Below are 23,201 nucleotides of genomic sequence, written 5' to 3'. Positions count from 1 at the left end.
TCCCAATTGTGTTGTTTTTTTAGGCTTTGAGGTTTTAAATATACAGTGTCTGCTGCCATCTGGTGGTGCTTCCTGGTAGATGCAGACCTAGAGATGGGCCTTTCTTTAGATCTATAGAAATAGGTAACTACACCCACCCGATGGTCTAACATTTCTTTCCCTAGATCCTTGGGTAAAACAGCAATCCATATTAAGATTCCTAGAGAACTGAATTTTCAAGAAAATGCTTAATCTGTCACTTAAAATTCTGGGCTGAAACAAATTACATGTTCACAATTATGAGCTAGAGCTGGATTCAGGCCAAATACACTATCCTGGTGTTTAAGCTCTGTAATTTTGGTCCAGTGCTGAATTTCTATAACCCTTAATTTCCTCTTATGTGGAATTCAGATGTTGATGTACCATCTTTTCAGGGCTAGTGAGAGGATTCAACTAGATCATGCATGAAAGCTTGAAACAGTGCCTGGCCCTTAGTAATAAGCCCTTGATATGTCTTCAGTTGGTAGTCAAGGTGATGTAACCAGTTGTTCTCAACTCCATGCCAACCTCAGGCCAGTGAAATTAGAATACCCAGATACCCAAATCCACTCTCAAGAGATTCTGATTTCACTGATCCCAGGGTAGGGAAGGAGGAGGCAGGTAGTTGGCTAGCAGGGCATCGGCAGGTTTTTAAATCTCCTCAGGTGATTCTTATGAAAACGACAATAAGAGATCCATAGAAAAGCCATGATTTCATTTGCAGGTCACAGCAGACCCCGTGTCATCCAGTCAGTCAATAGCACTTATGGAATATTTGCTATGGACGGAGTATAAGTGGGTCACAAGAAAAAAACAACCCAGCCCCTACTCCATTTATGACGATGCAGATGAGAGGATGAAGTGACGGGGAGCAGGTGGTGTCGTGAACAGCCATAGATTATGGCTGGGAAGGAGAGTTCTTAGCTTGTGGACTTCACAGCTACTGTGAGAGAGAAGGGAGAGGGGAGAGAGGCCCTGGCAGAGGTCTGGGGTTTAGGGCTAGTTGTGTACAGAGGAGGAGGCGTTGATGAAGGATGCTGTCCCCTCCCACCACTACCAGCCTCAGCATGCAGGCATACACACACAGACATGGGCACGGCTTGACTGAGATGCCGCCGTAGGCCTGGCCCAATCAGTTTTTAAGCGACGTATTCAACTCCCCATTAATTGCTTTAATAGAAATGTGGTAAATGAGCCATAATAACTGACTTTTTGTGTGCTTCTAGTTCACTTTTTTAGGATTTTAGGATTATTCAGCATCCTAGCCAGCCTGCATTGCATTTTGCTTAGGCTGTGATAGAATTAGAAGCAGTAATAGTGTACTGAGCCCCTGTGTGCTGGGCACTAAATGACAGATAAATGGATGCTGACCAACCAGAGATGTCTATGCCTGACATTCCAAAGGGTTTCCTCCCAGGCACATGTGTACATGGCCATGTGCACCCCCTTTTAATAAAGATGTTATTAGAGTCAATAGATAGTGAGGTCGATATTTTTAAATATCCGTACATATTAAGTTTAAAATAGCAAGTATCAGGTCTTCCCTGGTAATCCAGTGGTTAAGAATCTATCCTGCAATGCAGGGGATGTGGGTTCAATCCCTGGTCGGGGAATTAAGATTCCACATGCTGTGGAGCAAGTAACTGGGCCACAACTAGAGAGTCCACACACTGCAATGAAAGTTTTCACATGATGCAATAAAGATCCTGCACGCCTCCCTAAGACCTGATACAGCCAAATAAATAAACAAAACAATTTTTTTAAAAAGCAAGAATCATACAATTTAAGCTATATAATCAATTAATTTTTAAATAAACATGTATATGTTATATATGTAAATAAATGTTAAAAGTTTGGAAGGATACTGTTACATAATGGCTCCATCTGGGAAGAGAGGAAAAACTATTAGAGATAAAGTGCTGGATAGAAACAAACTTTTACTTCTACTTCTATGTCCTTACATAATGTTTGAATATTTACAATCAGCATGTATGTTTTATGATTTTTTTAATGTTAGAAAAAGTGGTAAGGACAGACCCTAATAAATGAATTGATACATTGTCCCTTTCTGTATATATATGTGTAAGTGTGAACATACAGATTTGGTTGCACCTATGTATATATAACGTGTGCTTGTATGTAGTATGTATATGAAGTATACTGTAGTGTGTATGAACACATGTCATATTGTGGTATGTGAGAACATGTATTATTAATATGTGTATATACTATATACAAATAAAATATACACACAGACATAAAGTTACTGTGCACTTGTTAACAAATTCTATGAAAATAGATAAAACCTAATAAAATAGCAGATTTTACCTTGGAACCTCCTAAAATATTTTACATACAATAAAAGGTACTTGCTGACTTTTCCCAAAGTTGAGATGATCCAACGTTTTTCTTTGTCTCTATCATCTCCCACTAAAATAGCATATACATGAACATCTTATGCAACCACAAGCTCTTCAACCAAAGCATATTCTGGTCTGAAAAGTCTTTGGGGAAAAATCATTAATCTGGTATCTTATTTATTAGGTCACAACATGGCTTTCAGGTAGATTTAGAAACAAATCCCAAATTCTTAGCTCTAACCCCTCACACAATATATTTCTTCAAATATTGTGGTGTGTGCTTTGGCAACAACTCATTGCTTTGCATTTTAGTTAGCTTATTCTAAATTGAATTTCAATGCAATTTTTTTTTAATTACATAAGGAGAGAATTTCTGTGCTTTGGCCAATGGCCTACTAATTTAAATCCATATTCAAGCCAACACAATTCCCATAGACATAAGAATCGCAATAATTCTTCTAGAGTTATAGTCATTACAAGGATGAACTTTATAGTATGTAAATTACCCCACTAAAGCTATTTTAAAATGTTTTTAAGGGTTTTGTTTCGTTTTGTCTTTTTAGTTCATCTTAAAAGAGGGCAATTCATAATTGCTCTGTACACAACGAATTGTTTTCCTGGCCAATGGCTCCTTTCCTTCTAGTAATACAGGAACCCACCAGATTCCAGGGTCGGGGAAGGAACGCCATCAGAGGGCGCTGCGGTGGAACCTAAAGTCTGCGTCACTCCTGGAACCACACGGGCCACGCCTCACCCTGTTGTATCAATACAAACACACAGACTCTTTGCTCTTCCCACAGGAGGATTACAACCAGCTGAGGCCGCTCTCCTACCCCAACACTGATGTGTTTTTGATCTGCTTCTCTGTCGTAAACCCTGCCTCTTATCACAACGTCCAGGAGGAGTGGGTCCCGGAGCTGAAGGGCTGCATGCCTCACGTGCCTTACGTTCTCATAGGGACCCAGGTTAGAAGGCGGTGTGGCTGGGTAGGGCGGCAGTGGGGGGCTTACCAAAATGGAAAGAACGTGTAGGCATCTCCTGAACATCCTGTTCTACCAAACACTGTTGAATAGAAGGTCTCAGGTACAACAGTCCTATGAGCAGCCTTTATCATGAACCACGTGGTCATTTAGCCCAGGGTTGAAAAGACAATAGAGCTATTGCAGATGTAACAGGAAGTTTCCGTGGGGCCTTTCAAAATCCTTCTCTCCGCTTTTTGCCTTTAAGAAACACAGTCATGTTTTAAACAGATACCCCTCTGCAGTTCTGAGTCAGAGGAATGAGGTGTAGATGTCAATTACACTTATTACCTAATCTTTTTAATATCTAAAATACATGATTGTTTGAAAGTCACAAAATAGGTGTGAATGTCAAAATGACCGCAGCAATCAGAATAGGCTCGTTATGACAGAAACTCCTCAATAACAGTCCTTGAAAAGGAAGACAAGAAAGTCACTGTTCCCTATTCCCTTGAAGGCCCCCGGTCTTTCAGATCTTAGAAATGATATTAAAACAGATATATATCAGACAAAGCTGCAATTGTAAAAGACTTTAAAGTGTTTTGAAAGCTAATAAAGTTCCATAGTTTGAATTTCCAACAGTAAGCCAGTTCCCAAACACATTAGAGATTGTTCTTTGCTATGTTAAAACCCAAATTACTATCCCAAAGACATAGAAATGTAATGATACTGAAGAGCTCTATTGTTGTCGTTTCATATGCAGCTGCTTTCTATTTCTCATTTTACATTCTGCTTGACCAAGAAAAATTTTTAAGTGAGTAAGAGAAAGGAAAATATTTCTAAGAGAATATGTGGACAGAGAACTAACAGATCCATAAATATAATTAACACTTCTGCTCTGAAAGATAATTATTTGTTTGTTTAAATAAAATCTTTTGCCTTAACTCTAGATGATAATGTTTGACAATTTGGTAAGGAAATACATGATGGGACATGCCAACATCTTTGTATGATCCAAATCCTTTTTATAACCCGTGGACACTAAGTTAAAAAATTAAGGCAAAAAAAATAAAACCCACCCACAAAGTAGTAAAGCTGAGAAATGGGCTTTCAAAGGGGACCCTAATGTCATTTTTTCTTTAAAACACAAGCTTTGATGTGCTCATATTGACACGCATGCATGTATGCATGGGTTCACACACACACACTGAGAGATTAAAGCAACTTAAATGTTTAAATTTTCAACCCTCATCCACGCATAGACGCTATTTTTGAAGTAGTTCTATGTTTGAAAAGATTAATGTTTATTCCTTGAGCAAGCCCCTTGGAAATTCCTCTTTAGAACTTGCCTTCAGAGCCTACAGCACATTCTTTAGAATATCCTCACAAGTGACAAATCTTCATCCCTTTGAGTATGAAGATTCGGTTTGGAAAAGTCTATGTATATTATATGCATATAATCAGGGCCAGGAAATAAACTATTAGAGAATTGGTAATATAACTAGAGACCAAATGAGGCGTCACTGCAAAGTAATAAGACTGATTATTTTGTATATAAGTAGAGTCTAGAAATAAACAGGAAATGTCAAAAAACATTTGAAACAGCCACAGAATCATTTGAATAAGTCCTCAGCTCCCAAGGTAATAGTGAAATTTCCCTGGTAGCTCAGTTGGTAAAGAATCCTCCTGCAATACAGGAGACCCCAGTTCAATCCCTGGATCAGGAAGATCCGCTGGAGAAGAGATAGGCTACCCACTCCAGTATTCTTGGGCTTCCCTTGTGGCTCAGCTGGTAAAGAATCCACTTGCAGTGTGGGAGACCAGGGTTCCATCTCTGGGTTGCGAAGATCCGCTAGAGAAGGAAAGGCTACCCACTCCAGTATTCTGGCCTAGAGAATTCCATGGACTAATAGTCCATGGGGTTGCAAAGAGTTGGACAGGACTGAATGACTTTCACTTTCACTTTCCCAGGATAATAGTTTTGAAGGCGAAACTATAAGAAAAGCCTGGGGTATACATATACAAAGAACTCACTTAAATTCTAGACATAATATGGCCGTGTGTATGTGCTTCCTTAAAGAAAATTCAGCAATTTCACAGTTGTCAAGTAGGAAAACATCTCTATTATGTCACAGTTTGAAATATCTGGTAAGGCCTGAAAAAATGAATAAATGTATCACATGTGTGTTTTTTGCCAGATTGATCTCCGAGATGACCCCAAAACTTTGGCCCGTTTGCTGTATATGAAGGAGAAACCTCTCACTTACGAGCATGGTGTGAAGCTTGCAAAAGCGGTACCGATTTTGAATTTCATTTTCAATGGTTTCTGAGAGACGAGTTTGCTGTATGCTTTAGGATGGAAGAGCTACGTAGGCTTTTGCTCTAATATGCAATGTGTTCAAAATCATCTCTCTGCTTTATACACTTCCCTCTGTTCAAGTCAGGCTGGAAGGGACCATTTGGTTAGCATTCTTGTCAGCCAGCACTGTCTGGTTTTCATTAAGAAAGAAACTTGATGAATTTAAACAGCTGAAGCACGTATCATTTGATTTAGCAACCTCTAGAATATCCATTTGCCGTATTGAGTATTAATAAAGGGAATCATTAGATATTTGTAAACCTCACTGCTTATTATCCATGTAACTCATTTAAATGACTCCATAAAAGGCATTTTATGATTTTCCTGAGAGAAACTTAGATTTGCATCTGGCAGGGTTATATTTGTTTAGTCTTTCTCACCCTATAATGAGTAGCCACTTAGAGGAGCTGGATTATGTCACCAACAGCATCTTAGAAGAGTAACATGGACCAAAAGGTAACTAGCCGAAGAATCCAAGGGGCTATTCACTGATAATAGCTACTTGCTCACAGCTGGAACAGTTTCCATGATCCATTCCATGGTCCTTTCTTCATTCTTAAGAGCTAAAGAATGATTTTGTTGGGAAAACAATTTAGACCAAATCTGTCTCCCATTTACTGCCAAGATGTGCTCAAAAGCAGACACTAACATGTACATGAGAGGATGAGGTACCAGATGCAAAAGGAGGTTTATAAATCTTATTTCCATAACTGTCTCATTGATTTAGTCACAAACCCATCAAGCCAAGCCAAAGGCCTCAGAAAGTTCTCTTTTACTTTATTTAACTCACTCTGCAAATGCATGCCCTGGGGCAGAGTTAGGGGTTCCCTGCTTGTAAATAGGTCAAGAGTCACATTAATTACCATTTTTTTGTGAATAAAAATGCATGCATTTCTCTTATTAAACCTTTCTTATAGGCAACAAAATTAAGTGATGCATTAGTATAGAAATGAACTAAATAAAATTCTGTTTCTATGGATGTAATACATGAGAACATCTCACAAATATTTGAGAAACTGAATGCTTCTAGGGGGCTTCCCAGGTGGCCCTAGTGGTAAAGAACATGCCTGCCAACTTAGAAGACGCAGGTTCAATCCCGGGGTTGGGAACATAGTCTGGAGAAGGAAATGGCAACACACTCCAGTATTCTTGCCCTGAAAATCCCATGGACGAGGAGCCTGGTGGGCTACAGTCCAGGGGGTCACAAAGAGTCGGACACGACTGAAGCGACTTAGCACTGTACTTCTCAGGATGGTAATGTTAGAACCAGCAGTGGGAGCCACCCATCCTGTTCTCACTAAGCACTTTACAAGCTCCATCTCATTTCAGCCTCTTGCTCCCCTCTTAGGTAGAGAGCAGTGGTCTTCTCTCATAGTTGAGGACCCAGGTCTTAGGGAGATGAACAGGTTTGATTAACACAGCTGATAATAGGGATGCGTGTGTGTATGTGTGTGCGTGTGTTCAATCACTCAGTTATGTCTGACTCTGTGCAACCCTTTGGACTGTAACCTGCCAGGCTCCTCTGTCCGTGGAATTTTCCAGGCAAGAATACTGGAGTGGGCTGCCATTTCCTACTCCAGGGGATCTTCCTGATCTCCCCACCCCCATGCACCTGACCTTTTGTAAACCATCTCCTCAAACCGTTTCTTTTCCCACCTATAAAATGGGCAACATGTCAGACTTCCCTGGTGGTCCAACAGTTAAGACTCTGCACTTCCACACAGAGGACACAGGTTCAATTTCTCGTTTGGGAACTAAGATTTCACATGTCATGTGACACAGCCAAAATTTTTTTAAGAAATGGTCACATTTTTACAGGTTCTTCTTCCTTTTCCTCAAACATCCCACTTCCATTCTCTCCCTAAAGTACTTAAACATACAGTTCCACAAATGATTGTCTGTGATTCCCAGCTAGATAGCTTTCACAGCAAGGAGGCTCCAGAGGCTCAGCACCAGCTTTGTGGAGAAACTTGTTTTCTGTGTGTCTTGCTTCTGGAGTCTCCCACTGCCATCCTGTCAACGTCCTAGGCTGACTTCTCATTTGGGAAGTTGTTTTTTCCCTCTGAGAAGAAGTCGTTCCAAAGCCTCCCATCTCATTTCATACTTATTTTAGGAACAATGGCTGAGTTCACCACTTCATTGCCTTTTGCCAGTTTCTCCTAGCAACTGCTCTCAGATACAGCGAAAATCATGTTTAGCTTACAAAATCCAATTTAGAAGAAAACCAAGCAAGAGTTTAACTTGTTTCATCACAATTCATGTAATTATAGAGATGCTTTAGGTTTCTCTGCAACCTGACTTTCCTGTCAAGTAGTTTATAATAACAGCTAACATTTATGGAGTGTTTGCAGTGCGCTGGGCTTCATGCCAAGCACTTTTCACACCTTGTCTTAATTAATCCTCACAGCAACCCCCCAAGGTGTACATATTATTACCTCCACTCTCCTAGTGGAAACTGAGGCTCAGAGAAGCTAAGATCGCCTCCCTAGAAAGTGGCAGGGCCAGGATATGAAACTGTGTTTAACCACCATGCTCTTCCTCTTCCCCCCTCTAATCTGAAAAGAAACCCTTAGGTTTGGGGTTTCTTTGTTTATAGACTGAAGCCCCGTATCTTTTTGAAAGACTTTTTTTGATGTGGACCATTTTTAAAGTCTTTATTGAGTATGTTACAATAGCGTTTCTGTTTAATGTTTTGGTTTTTTGGCCGTGAGATATGTTGGATGTCAGCTCCCCAGTCAGGGATCGAACCTGCACCCCCTGCACCGGAAGGTGAAGTCTCAACCACTGGACCACCAGGGAAGTCCCTGAAGGCCCCTATTTTAATGTGTATACTCTCCCCATAACTTAGATGCTTTGCAAGTTCAGATTTTTTTATATACTTTTGTTCAGTACTTTTCAATTGCCAAAATGTTTTTCGTCTGAGAGGACATTTTTTTGATGAGACATTTTCATGTCATACATATTTCCTATTATTTACACTCTAGAGTCAACTACATTTATATAACTGTTTTGTATCAATTTAGAATGAATAGTCATTGTTATCCCTTGCTTTATCCTTCCTCTTCTTTTCATTATTGGTTTTAATTTTCAGCCTACTCCTCCCACACTTTTGTCATTTTGTGTATGTCTGTACTGCAACTGGACTTATTTGGCGATAATTAATACCTAATCTGTGCCACTTTAGCTCTAAGATGGTGATGCTTTGTGCATTCTCTTTCCCAGTTCCACTGAATACAATCTAAACATGGTTTTCTAAGCTCAGTCTTCCTAAGGTATTTCTGAATAAAACACTGGACCATTTTCCTTTTTTCAACCTTTGGCCTCGCCTGTCATCTTCTTCCCCCTGTGCGTTTTTTATTGCTATTCTCACTCTTTATCTTAGCACCCATCTCTTGGGCTTCTAACTTGCACCAGTGGGGTTTAAAGCAGCAAAACCAGCAAAAACCCTGTCATCAATGTTCATGGAGTCCTTAATACCCTCCCGCTGACTGTGAGGGTCACCACTACCCTCCTTGTTTTGTGTGCCGGCCATTTCCACTTTGTCCTGTGGTCATGGGAAATCAGTCACTTCACTGCTGGGATCTGGGCTACAGAGATCAGAGGGAGACAGCCCTGCCCTCAGGAGACCCACAGCCCAGAAGACGAGAGAGACAGGCAAGCTAAAGCACACCAACTGAACAAATAGTATAGACACGTGCCCAAAGGACTGGGGCAGCAGACAGGAGACAGTGATGGACACGTCTGGGGAGAAGGACTCAGAGGCAGTTTCTTGGAGCAGCCAACAACTGAGCCAGGATAATAAGTTTGTCAGGTGGACAAAATTAGGGGCCTGGGGAGATCAAATTCCAAACAGGGAGACCGATACATGCAAGTAATGGCCCGAATTTCACCCACAAATGTTTTGATCAACCAACATGGGTATTTTTGATGTGATTTAGTGGCCAGCATTGAGCAATTTGGAAACTTCCTGTAAATATACACATTTCTGACTTCTTAAAAAAAATCAGTACATCTGGCAGCACAATCCAGCATTTTCTCATCAATTGCAACTTTTAAACAGTTTTTAAAATAAGGTATTGGGTTGGCCTGAAAGTTCATTCAGGTTTTCGCATAAGATGGTACAGAAACACCTGAACCAATATATACTGTTCAGTAAGCCACAGTCCCCACCACCTCATAATAACCTACACGCAAGCAGTGCACTCACATTATCCACCCTTGAGTTGGCAGTTTCTACCAATTTTTGAAAAAAAAAAACACTTTTCCTCTTTCAGCAGTTTAGTCATCATGCTAATTTGTTTAGAGGGAATCTCTCTCATGCGTCCTTTGATTCTCTTTCTGTCATGTGGCTCTCAAGTTGAACTTTCTCTCTGCATAACTTTCCTAAATTTTAAATAAGAAAGAAGGAGCTTCTCCACTACCTGCCATTTCTTTAGATACCAGCTTACTCTGTTTATTGTACTAACATCTCTTCTCCCTATTTACATACAGTACCAACCTTCCTTTTCCTTCCCTTCTCTCATCATCACTCAGCCATAACAAAATCTCCATGTTTGTTTTGCTCTTTCATCACATTCCTTTACATTTGCTGGAGAGACCTCAACAGAATGATTAAGACTCAGGCTCAGGAGACAGACACATTCACACCTCTGCCATTTTCTTAGTTGCACGGCTTTAGGGAGGTTACCTTACCTCTCCGGACATCAGTTTTCTGAGCTGCAAAGGGGAATGGTGAGAGACTTACCTCTCAACTAAGTGAGCCAGTGTACCTACCGCAAGGTCTAGCTCGCCTAGCTGGCACTGTTGTGGACGCTGTGTCCTCTCAGATATGTCTGCAGCTGGGCAGACCTTCCATTCTATTCCTTCCAGTTACGCCTTATCTTATTCTAGAACATGTCCCACCTCCACAAGGACCACCTGGAAGAAACACTAGCTTCTCTTTCACTTGAGTGGTCACTGTGAGTTCGTTTGCCTGTTTTTTTCTTCTTGTCAGACTCTTTTATGTTCTGTATACCTCTGATACATTTCCCAGCTTCTGAAACAATGTTACAGCTATTATAAAGTTATCAGGAAAATGTTCTCTCAGTTTACATTCCTCACTCTCTATTTTGCTCCTGAAAACACATCATTTGGGTAAAGCATGTCCCAGATTGCTAACATGTGTATCTAAACAAAGATCTGTGAATCCTGAGCGCTTGCAGATGGATTCTAAATATTTGACAGTGTAGGTCCCTTTGCTCCAAGAGGCAGATGAAGTTGCTGCTGTAAGAGAGGCTATATTTCCTTGGGATTGTTTTGCATTTTGCATCTTGGAGGGCACACTTTTTTTTTTTTCCAGCAGTCCCTATAACATGGCTGTGTTTTAGGGAATAAGTCTTACTTGCCTCAGGAAGAATTCTTTCCTCTGATCATTAGAGCACCTGATCCTTGGTTAGCAATACTGACCTCACAACAGGGTTCTGGTTCTCACGCATATTTCCCAAATCACACCCAAAATCTGTTTGCTATTTTTCTGGTAACCATCAGTACAAAATAATGCTATATTAACCCAGTTACACAATAACGCCTTGATCTACTGTGTGATTATCTTCAGAAATGTCTGAATTGGGAACAAGTTTGGGCTCCTCTTGCACCATCTAAAGGCAAACTCTAATAAGTTGTCAGCAGCACTGTGGTGGGGGTGGGTAGAGACAAGAGAAGGAGAAAATGTGCCCTCTCCCATCCTGCAGGACCAGATGGTCCAGAATTCCATGTGTGAACCCAGCTCAGTCCAGCTGTCCTGTGATTTCCAGAGACAGTCGAGGCTTGTGATCTTAGCGGGGAGGTATTCTAGATACAACAGCCCCGTGCTGTGTTCTGGGTGTTTTTTTCAGGATGACTGACAAGAACCATTCAGTAGACACATTCATTAAAAATTAGTGTGCTTTTCACATGTGTTAATATTGAGTCCTGAATACAATCCCAAACTGTAAGAGATGACATTTCAGGACATTATTAGGAAAAATTTTTCTGATCCTTATCCTTATAATCCTTATCCCTCACTTCCCTTGTGGCTCAGCTAGTAAAGAATCCGCCTGCAATGTGAGAGACCTGGGTTCACTCCCTGGGTTGGGAAGATCCCCTGGAGAAGAGAAAGGCTACCCACTCCAGTATTCTGGCCTGGAGATTTCCATGGACTGTATAGTCCATGGGGTCGCAAAGAGTCGGACACAACTGAGTGACTTTCGCTTCACTATCCCTCTTTTATATTCAATTGTTTTTGATTATATATAAAAAAGCTATTTTCTAATCCAGACCATGGTCAAAGTGAAACCATAAAATAAATTTTCAATATGTAACATCCTTCCTTTGGGAATTCTTTTGGCTCATATAGTAACCTATACCCATATAGGAAAAAAGTGCATACCTGGACCCCACCAGAACAATTTTACCTCATGCTTAGTTTTCTTATCTGTGGACTTCCAAACAAGTGGGCAGCGTCATTTCATTGTCAACTTGACCAGAGTTGAGTGATGAGGGTCAGAATTTCTATCATGAAACCAGGGAAAGAACACTCATCAAGTGACCCAGATTCTAAGTCTAACTCGTTCACTTTCTAGTTGGATGTCCTTAAGCAATACAAATTGGCTGGTTGCTGCCCAAGACACCCCACATTAGTGTCTTGCTTGGCCAATAGAGTTTTTTTTAATTGGTAAATATTAATTAAAATCAAAATGCCCACGTCCTCTTCAAAAACACAAAGATGGCCACAATGAACCAACATTCCTGCATGACAACGATTGTCCAAAGTCAAGTAGCCTGACAGGGGTATGCACCCACAGGACACCACAGTCTCCACCTCTCCCTGTTGTCTGGCACCAGCCCTACTTTACTTAGTTACCTAAGCTACTGGCTCTAATCAGCATGTGATTTTGCTACCCTGTTTTAGTCATTTATCTGTTGGTTTCCAGGAGCTCTCCATCCATCCACCCTCTCCTCGATACACTTTAATTTTTAAGTTATTCTTATAATGTGAAGCATATAATAGAAGCAATTCTCCAGATGTCCTTAATATTTAAAAGTCCACATCAAATTGTTAGCTCATACTGAGCTTGGGAGCAATTAAAACCCCAATTCATGTGAGGTCTTGCTCACATGAATTATCTCATGAAGTGACTGCCAAACATGGTCTGCTCTACCTGCAATTTTTTAAAAATGAGAATCTGTAGCTCTGGCCTGAATTTTTATATTTCTCATAGGGGTCTGTGATTATCAAATATGTCATAATATGAAATCATCAAAAGCTTTGGAATAAAGCCCTAGGCAAGCACAAGGTATTTTGTCATTTAAATACACGCAGACTGTGTACTGACAAAGAGGGCATCTGTGCCAGTAGACAGTTTATGACCTTTATTTTTCTGTGTTTTGGGAGTTTAACTGCTTAAAACATGCCTTTTAATGTATCTTAAAACTGAATAATATAACCAATGAGATATTACTTTGCTGAGAGATACCTTGTCAGAAGTGCATTTTAATCAAAAATGACCTATAAAACCATATCACTCTCTATAAAACCACTCGCTTTCTATGAGCTTTATTAAGCAAGTTGACACCCTGGCCTACTATGCACAGAAGGCAATTCATTTCACTTGTTCTGCATACAAAGAAGTAGGCCCTAAAAACAACATCACATACCCTGATGTTCACAAAAAATACTTAAACCATATCACTGGTTTTGAATCCTCTCTTAATTTTTATGTTTTATATTCTTATACTTATGAATAAATTTGTTGTTCATCAGAAGCAATCCACAGTCATTTAGTGTTAATGTCAGAAAGCAAAATATGTAAAAATACCAAAAAGAAAAGCAGATGCAAGTTGAAACACAGAAGGAAAAGACGTGATCCAAACCATCCATGGGCTGTTTGTGAGACAAGCAGCGGTAGCTGTTGGCTGGGCAGAGGGCAGACACCACTGTGCTTTTCTCTCCCTCCTGCTCTCACGCCTCTCTTTGTGTTTTAGATTGGAGCACAGTGCTACCTGGAATGCTCGGCCCTGACCCAGAAAGGTCTCAAAGCAGTTTTTGATGAAGCAATCCTCACCATTTTCCATCCCAAGAAAAAGAAGAAACACTGCTCCCGGTGTCACAGCTGCTGTTCAATTATCTGAGGTGGCTTGAGACCCACCTCCACCCCACAAGGGGTAAGAATGGCAGCCAATCTCTGTGACCCAGCTCAAGCCAAAAGGAGGGCATGACCAGAGAGGAAGTCCCTGACCCAGAGGCTTGCCCCTCCGCCCTGTGAGCCCTCCCAAGCACAGCACACTATCAGCCAACTGCCACATCCTCCATACCAGCCAGAAGCATCTACGTTGCACACTCCACGAGAATGCTGAGCCCAGATCCCAGCCAGTGCCACCGCTGACCACATGGGAAACAAAGTCAAGGCCATCTTGAGTTTTTCATCATCCCCTCCAAGAACATGAAGCTGATAGGAAATCATCATAGGAAAACCAAAAAAAAAAAAAAAAAAAGAACTTGGTTCTTGTATTGGTGGCCTTACGTGATGTCTTTTACAAAATATGGGAATATGATACTAACCTTTTGTTCTTGAATCTGCTGTTCTACTATGTGTCTTACATTAATTTGTATTATTTTAAGAAATTACTAATTTACCAGTTTACTCAGGCCTTATAAAACCATGCCAAACTATCTTAAAGAAAAAGGTTTTTATGTTCATTCCTATTTTCAGCATGTTTCTACCAAAGCTATTAAAACCACATGTACCTCTGAATGCCTGACTGTAAGAAGATACCAGGAAATGTTGAAACTTTTGGAAATACGTGAAGCCATAATTTCTGAACCTGATTGAAAGAAACACCATCCGAATTGTTGCAGGTCCACGTTTGTTGCCTAAAATTCACCCCCAGAAATGCTTACTTTGATTGGTCACGTTATTTTTTCCACATTATATTGTCATTGTTGTTGTTTAGTCAATAAGTCAGGTCTGACTCTTTGCAATCCTTTGGACTCCAGCACACCAGACTTCCCTGTCCTTCGCTATCTCCCAGAGTTTCCTCAAGCTCATGTCCATTGAGTCAGTGATGCCATTCAACCATTGCGTCCTCTGTCTCCCCCTTCTCCTCTTGCCTTCAATCTTTCCCAGCATCAGGGTCTTTTCCAAAGAGCTGGCCCTTTAAAATTACAAATGAACTGTGCTTTTAAGAAAGTAGAATTTCTGCTTTTCAATCAAACTGATTAGGAAGAGAATATGACAGACCTATCTTTTAAAAAAATTATTATTCATTAAAGTGAAATTTCCTGCTCCCTCCCTTCCCCACTGTATGCCTCTTTCCTCTCTTGATTTCACACTGTCTCCCATGCCCAATAATAACTTGATTCCAAAGAAGGATCTGATCATGGGATGTAAAAAAGTTGTGTTTAAAAGTCCCCAAAGGTTAAGCCAAAGTGCCTCAATTTTCCCTCTCACTTCAACTGAAAGTGCGTCTCAGCTTGTCCCATGGGACCTCTCATTCATTCTCTTTAAAGGATATTTTCCAAGTATAACTGGTACTAAAATATTGCCCCTCCCTATTTCCTGTACTCATTGTCCCAAATGTGTATTTTGGTCTATATCCATGAGTACCAAGCTCTGGATCCATCTATGCCCTGCTTCCAAAATGATGTGCTCTATGGAACAGGGACTTTGGCCCTGGGGAAGAGACTCTTCCAAACATCCAGGGATTCTTGTATCTCAGAGTGATTTATTTCCTAGCTTTTAATTAGAGACTGTGAAGGCTTCTAATTAGTCTTCTTTGCTTACAGTTATCCTGGAAACACCCAGGTAGGCACTTTATTTTTATTTCAACTGCATAAGCAAAGTGCCTCTTTGCAGCATGAAATTACACGAATTTTAGTTTAAGAATTTCTAGACTCACATTCCTGTTGGAAAAATCCAGTCTTTCTAGTTCTTTCTGCTCCTGGAGGAAGCACATTTAAAAACAAGCATACAGAATTGGTCTTTTCTGTGAAGACCTTCCATGACACCGCCCCTCTCAGTTTTTGGGGTTTTGTTTGTTTGGAATTTTTGAAATGTGCTTTCCCTTCTTCTACATTTCAAGTTGTATTTCTCTTCTCCCCCATCTAGTTGCTGAACATTTTCTTGAATACACACACACCCCACCTAAAAGGAAACGGGAGTTTTGTAAGTCAAAGCTTGACATTTAGAGAAAACAAGGACATTCTCTCTTTGTAAATGGAAATCAACCATGTATAAACTGTAACTCTGCAGACGTTGAGTTCATCCTTTACAAACAATAATGAGCATTTAGCCCTATAATAAATGAAGTGCCGTTAGCTGGTTTTGTTACATTATTGTGTGCTTATGTCTTGCTAAAGAGCCACTCCACACTGATGTGGATGAAAAATTGAGAACAGTGTGTTTGCTCTGCCAAGGAGAATTTTCCAGATGTGTACACTCAACAGGCAAATGGTTCCCCAGGTCATCACCTCCCTCATGGGCCACAGAGATTAACTTGTTCATAGTGTGAGATCTCTCTCTCGCCTAGAACCAGAACCTGGAGAGACAGTGTCTGCGTGGAGCCCAGGTGCTTAGAGGTTTTAGGAACTACTTGTTGAATAAAATAATGAAGAACAAAGCAACCTAAAAGAGTTCATGTCATTCCACCAAATTAATCATGTATTCCCTGTTTCATGGCAATAGGTAGTTCATGTCTCTAAAAAAAAAAAAAAAGTTTTCTGCCATAAAACTGAATAAAACTATATTCTCAAACCAATGATTAAAAGACAGAAATCTCAACAAGGACCTTTTAAAGGTCTACACCATCTTCAAAGTCAAGAAGGGGCAACAGATGGCTACTGAAGGTGTAGTCTTGACTTTTCTGAGATAGAAAAGCTATAATCCAATCTCCTCATTGTACAGATGAGAAAATACAAGCCCAGATGAGTTAAAAGAGATATGTTGTGACAAAGCTGGACAGATCTCAGCTTTTCTGCTTCCCATCCAATGTCTTTTATCTCCATACTGTAATCTATACTGGGGGCTCAGACGGTAAAGAATTTGCCTGCAATGCGGGCGATCTGGGTTCGATCCCTGGGTCAGGAAGATCCCCTAGAAAAAGGAATGGCAACCCATTTCAGTATTCTTGCCTGGAGAATTCCATGGACAGATGAGCCTGACGGGCTACACTCCCTGGGGTTGCAGAGTAGGACACCACTAAGCGACTAACACTTCACTTTCATACTAGAATCTACTCATTATCAACATATTAAGTTGGAGTTTTATAGGTATATTACCTGAGTTGCATCTGTTTGTCCTATAGATCCTAACCACATCTCAAATATATGACATGGGCCACTATAATAAGGTACACATATACAGTGTAATATAATCTCAATTTCATGGCTTGATCAGGTAGCTAGTTTGACAGATTTTTTTCTTTTCAATCAGATGGTTGGTTGTTTGGTAGAATTAATGGACTTATTTGGAAGACCCAAGTCAGAACCATGTTAACAGTAGAACTCTGGGCTGCTTTCTGCCAAGAAAATTTATACCCAAAGAGCAATTGCTGAATGCAGTAACTGCAGCACTCTCAACAAGAAAGCACTAAACTGGGAAATCAAAAATTGTCACACCCATATGACAGGAAGAGAGATTTAGTACTGAGATTTCAATGTCTGATCATGACATGCAGAGAACCATTTGGAAGATTTCTGGTCTGTAAGAGAAGTACCGGATGAAGTGCCTGTAACCATACGCACAGCTTTCATAAAACCCAAAATATGAAGATAACATAAATATCATCCTTAGGAGTGTTAGTTCCTATAACCTCACAAAGTAGAGGGTCTTCAAGAAGAAATATATAGCTTGACTGTAGCCTGCCAGGCTCTTCCATCCGTGGAGTTTTCCAGGCAAGAATACTGGAGTGGGTTGCCATTTCCTTCTCCAATATAACCTGAGGTCAGCCTTTAAAGAGGCAATATTCCGGGAGTTGGTGATGGACAGGGAGGCCTGGCGTGCTGTGATTCATGGGTCACAAAGAGTCAGACACGACTGAGCAACTGAACTGAACTGAACTGATTGCTTTCATAAATGCAGATTCATCCATAAGACCAAATTGATGGAAGATTAAAAATCAAGTTCAGCTTTAAAGGAATGTTTGACACCATGCTGGAGATGATCTTATGTCTTCATTTTTAAATCTACCCCTGTGTTTAGAGGCCAGAATACAAAATGTGCATTCTCTTCTCCAGAGAGAACCACAGGTCACCAGCTATTCTCTTAAGAGTCATTGAGTAGGCTGCCCAAGTACAAAGGAAAACTCAAGAAAACATTTCATTTCAAGGACCATTAGAAGCAGAAAAAGAGAGAGTTAGAGAGGTCAGGGAAACCAAACTTCTTGTGAAGAAAGTTAGGTACTCTTAAAAAGGAAACATTTAGAGAAGGGAAAAAATCCTAAAACCAAACACGAGGCAAAAACACACATCTGACAGTCCTCCTGGAGAATCCCTAACTTCTGCCTGGTCTCTAGGGCCATGGGGAAGAAAGCAGGACCATTCTCATGAAGAGCATTCTATGTTTCTGGGTCTCTAAGCAGAATCAGCCAACAGAATTAATTGTGTAATAATCCTAGATAATACCACCACGTGATTCATTAAAAATGGATGATGTGCTGGACAGCGCTCTCTGGGTCTTTAACAGCCATGCAGGTCATCTCTCTCAAACCTCCTCTGAGGTCATCTCCCTTCAAACCTTCTTCTTCATCCTCCTCAAACCTTCTAACATGGAGCGGGCAGGCAAAGGAAACTTACCAAGAAATATGAGTGAATAAATCAATTTGAAAGTTTCATTGAAAATGAATATGACTTAAAACCTGAAAAGGATGACTATGGGATATCTGGAAAGACAGTTACTTGTATGAAGAATATTTATTTATTTTGGCAGAGTAACTCTAAATAGGAAGATTGCATTGAAAATGGACAATGGTGTTATCTTTCTAAAATAAAACATTTCTAAACTCCAAAATGAAAACTAAAATGTACAACAGCAATGACAGAGTACAAAAATATGAGATAAGGCAACAATTCATGGCGCTTCAACAAAGAGCAAAAAAGAAATTAAAGCACCAAACTCTACACACAAGCTCATTAAGCATTAAAGGCTCAGCACTGCTCTTGGGAGATCTCTTGGGGTTAGGACAGGAATGAGTCAAGGAGGGTTTGGCTCATCTGTGAATTCATGGGATGCAAGTTCAGTAACAGTTCTTGGCTTTTAACTTCCACTACAAGAAATTAGAGGAAAAGCTGCATGATTAATCTTGGTCACAATCTATGTTTTTTTTTCCTCCTTAGGGAATATTCTGTTAAAATCTAGAGTCATTTTGTGCATGTTTTAAACATGTTCTACCATGGAAATTTCATTTTGTTCTGAGTTCTGCAGTGACTCAAAACCTTTATGATATGTAGCTGGTATAATTTTGTTGAATTTTCAGCCATGTCCTTCAAGCCTCTTGGTATATGCAATTATCATGGATGAACAGGGGCTGATCAGTGTTTTAGGGGTGTGACGTCTGGAGTAATTTGAGAAGAGTGTCCCTAAGACCCAGAGCTGAGTTTTGCCTGGAAGCACATTTCATCTCCGAGAGACTCTGAACAAGTCTTTTTTTATTTTATGTTAATTCTTTAAAGAAAAAACAGAAACTCTTTCATAGCAGGTGGCATGTTTGGGACAGCTTTGTAAGTACACACCTGAAAGTGCCACCACCTGCTATTTTTTTAAATCAATTTTTGTAAGCAATCGGATTTTTTCTCACAGAGGGCTTGTGGGCAGAAGGTTAATGAATTCTGCATTCTTCTCATCACCTGGCTTAAATTGTTTTGTTTGCTCTGAGTACACAGTAATTGCTGTTTAAGTACATCTCAGGAGAATTTTATCCCGATGGAAACAGTCCACATTCCTCCTCAGGTAATCTCGGCAGAGAAAATGATAGACACGGGAAGCATGGCTGAGCTGCTTGCAAATTGGCTTTCTTACCATCTGCTTCTTTGTAATGGCTATTCTGTGTACACTATTGGTAATTAACAAAATGTCATTTCCTGCACTATAACCTTGAAGTTTATCTTGTGCTGTATTCTGACTTTAATTCATTATACAGTCTTTTTTCCTACTCTCATTTCTGGGTTATCTGAGGGTATCCTCACCAGGCACTCAAGAAAACTGCCTTCTCTAGCCTTTGTTAGAATGGGAAATTTGCTACTCAAAGTGTGGTCCAGGGACTAACTGAATGGGCACAACCTGAGAGCTAGTTAGGACTATAGAAGCTCAGTCCTGGGCCAGACCTACTGAATCTGAAGCTGTATTTTAATAAGACCCCAAGTGACTTGTGTGCACTTTAAAATTTGAGAATACTGGCCTGTGAGACAACCAAGTTTATCATTAGTCTTTACACCCAAACGTATAGCTGCCAGATGAAACCATCGGCTTCACCTATCTCTCTGATGCTATCTTAGGCTAATATTTGAGTTGTCCCCATTTACTTGATGAAAAAAAAAAAGACTTTCAGAAGTCCTTTCTTTCGCTTTTCATGTGCTTCCCAGCTACAGTAAAAGAAACAGCATGTTTTGGAATCCAGAGCAGAAAAGCAGCGTCTGGTTTGAAAGATCTGATAAATCTCAAGAACTAATTTTCCGAAAGTCTTTCTGGCATTTATAAGGGAGAGGAAAAAAAACCTCCAAAATGATTTTCCATCAAGAAATAAGAAAGATTTATATCATTTAACATTATAAACTTATAAGATGAAGATAAATTTCTGAGGCATAAAACTTCATTCTTCACTGTTTAAGATAATATTCTAGACAGTTCTCTAGAGGCCAGAATAAAGATTGACTACAACTTGACCTCTACGAAGGGCATCCCCCTGATTTAGATGTTTATTGCTCTAAACACAGACCAGAATTGTCATCACTTATGCAACACATATTTACTAAACGTCACAGGGGACCATGCTTTGTTAACCCTACCCATATCCCACCTCGTGTACAAGAGCCCTTTAAAAATTGAAAATTGTACACACACATGCTTAAGCCTCTTATCTTATTCACATTCCTTTGTTGCTCCAGAAAACCTGAAGGAAAATCATACCAACTTTCAAACAAAGAAAGTGCACAAGGATCACCACTTCTATTTTACTTACAAATGGCCTACTAATTTCCCAGCTACAATATCAGTGATTCCATCCCAGAATAAGAAACTGAAGCTATTACGCAGGTACCATCACTAAGGGACCACCTCCTCTGGAAAGGACCACCTTCTGCCCCTGTGGCTGTGATTCTGGTCCTGTCAGTCAGCTGTTCCTTCATGTTCAAGGCTGCAGGAACCACCTGTGTCCCAAGATATCCTTAAATTGGGTACAGCTTTTAAACTGGGACAGTTTTTACATCTGGGAGCAGCTTGGCTACCCAAAGCAGCTAGCATTCTTGGAAGAGTTTAGCCAAATCCAAAAACAGAATCTTACTAAAGACGATTTTCATTATTACAGCTTCTTACTGATAACCACTGGTGCAAGCTGCCAAAAAAGCACTTCTTATACCAGGGGCTGTGTATCCTCCTGGGGCCCTGCACCCCCACCCATTCACTCCCTTCCCCAGGCCACAAAATAGAGCCTGTTTTATCTTCCTCATAAGAAACTAATAGGACAAGAACACTAGCAACATCAATCTCTCTTTAAGAATCCATTTGCTTATCATTTTTAAATGTCTGATTCTCACTCTCTTTATTGCAACAGCAAAACAAAATCCCAGTCCAAAAAAGTGGGAAGTCCTCTACTGAATTAAGCACGTTGAAATAATCAAGTGCCGAAGGAGAGCAGCCTCTGGTCACAACCCGCTTGTTCTACTCTGCTGGCCAGCAGCCTGCAGCATAGAGAGAGGTTTGAGTGAAATTACGGAACATTAGTTCCTTTTGGTTCGTCTCGAAGGTGGCTCAGATTTTGTTCATGCTGAAATTTGCCACCAATTTCAGCTGGACTTTCTCATTAACTAATGTTTATGTTTCAGTGGGGAGATATTTTAACATTAGCATCCTCAGCTTGCTCAAACAGGAGCTAAAAGCTGAGCAAAATCTTCCTCTTAAAGCCATTTCCAACATATTTGAAAATGCTGGATGTCATCATTCCGCTCAGTAAAATCGGTCCCTCAAAATATTTTTGTTTTGATATACGGATGCCAAGAGGGTAATGGAAGATGGGGGTTCAGAACAGCCTAGAAGCTTAGAGCACCTTCCTTCAAGGGTGCACCTCTCCATGTATTGATAACCTCTGCATGAGCAACAGAGTAAGGTCAAGGAAGTGTGATCTGTTCATGCATTTCCTATGCAAAGAACTGGGAACCTCACAGGATTAAATTTCCATTTCAATTGTGTAATTCTGCATGTGTACTTCATAGAGACAATGACTATTAATAATTCATCAGTATCCTTTATTGTATATAGAGAGAGTTTATTGTAGGCTTCCCAGGTAAACTCTGTGGTGAAGAATCCACCTCCCAAGCAGGAGGTGCAAATTTGATCCCTGGGTCAGGAAGACCCCCTGAAGGAGAAAATAACAACCAATGCTAGTATTCTTGCCTGGAAAATCCCTTGGACAGAGGAGCCTGGCAAGCTACAGTCCTTGGAATTAGAAAAGAGTTGGACACAACTTAGTAACTAAACAACAAGAGTTTGTGAATAAATGTTCTTTCAAGTTAAGTCATTTATTATTTATGATTTAGGGATAGTTATATTTATTCCTTGCTGGTAACCATACCTTGAGCATCACCAAAAAAAAAAATTACAATTATCGTCTTGGTAATATATTGTTGCGTGAGTGCATGCTAAGTCGCTTCAGTGGTGTCCAATTCTTTGTGACCCTATGGACTGTAGCCCACAAGGCTCCTCTGTCCGTGGGATTCTCCAAGCAAGAATACTGAAGTGGGTTGCCATGCCCTCCTCCAGAGGATCTTCCGACCCAGAGATCAAGCCCACGTTGATATTCTTTGTTAAAGCAAAATGTTTTTTTCTCTTTTGGAGAAGGGTGTGTGTGTGTTTGGGGGTTTGAATGACTTTCCAAAAACCCTGATGGTCCACAGTCAAGGTCAAAGCATATAATTGATCTTGTGTATCAGGAAGCCTTTTTTTTTTTTTTTAACTCGATTATTCAGTATGCTAAAGAACTACAGTCAGAGGAACTTAGAGTCAAAAATAAAGCCAAAGAGTTTAGGAAACGTTTACTTTTCTCCTGCTAATGAGGACCTGGAACAGAGACTCGAATAATCCCTCTAAACTCCTTAACATCGGAACAAGTCTCTACTTCCACCAGCGGTTACAGCGCTGTGCACCTGCTCCGCTTCCTCTCATCCTTTTTCCATTTCTTTCCTCTGTTTTCAGACATCACCTACCTCCTCAGAGGTCTTTAGCCTCCCCTTCAGATACTCCAGGACCACAACAACCAGCCACTGAGCCTTTTAGATCTCCC

The 23,201-nt window shown here is 40.3% G+C and overlaps 1 protein-coding gene across 1 annotated transcript in view; it reads left to right on the top strand.

The window, feature by feature from the left end:
* The window catches only part of RHOJ (ras homolog family member J), a 94,210-nt gene extending 80,002 nt beyond the window's left edge, over positions 1-14,208 (top strand). Inside the window, exons 3-5 of the mRNA XM_068964737.1 lie at positions 3,179-3,343; positions 5,536-5,631; positions 13,698-14,208. Coding sequence (XP_068820838.1) covers positions 3,179-3,343; positions 5,536-5,631; positions 13,698-13,844 — 408 coding nt within the window. The 3' untranslated portion in view covers positions 13,845-14,208. The remainder of the gene's footprint in view (positions 1-3,178; positions 3,344-5,535; positions 5,632-13,697) is intronic.
* The last annotated feature ends 8,993 nt before the right edge of the window (positions 14,209-23,201 follow it).

Source organism: Capricornis sumatraensis, chromosome 2 (assembly GCF_032405125.1).
Source record: "Capricornis sumatraensis isolate serow.1 chromosome 2, serow.2, whole genome shotgun sequence".
In the NCBI taxonomy this organism is placed as follows: Eukaryota; Metazoa; Chordata; class Mammalia; order Artiodactyla; family Bovidae; genus Capricornis; species Capricornis sumatraensis.
The sequence above is the reverse complement of the archived record's forward strand: the minus strand, read 5'-3'. Positions and strand labels throughout refer to the sequence as shown.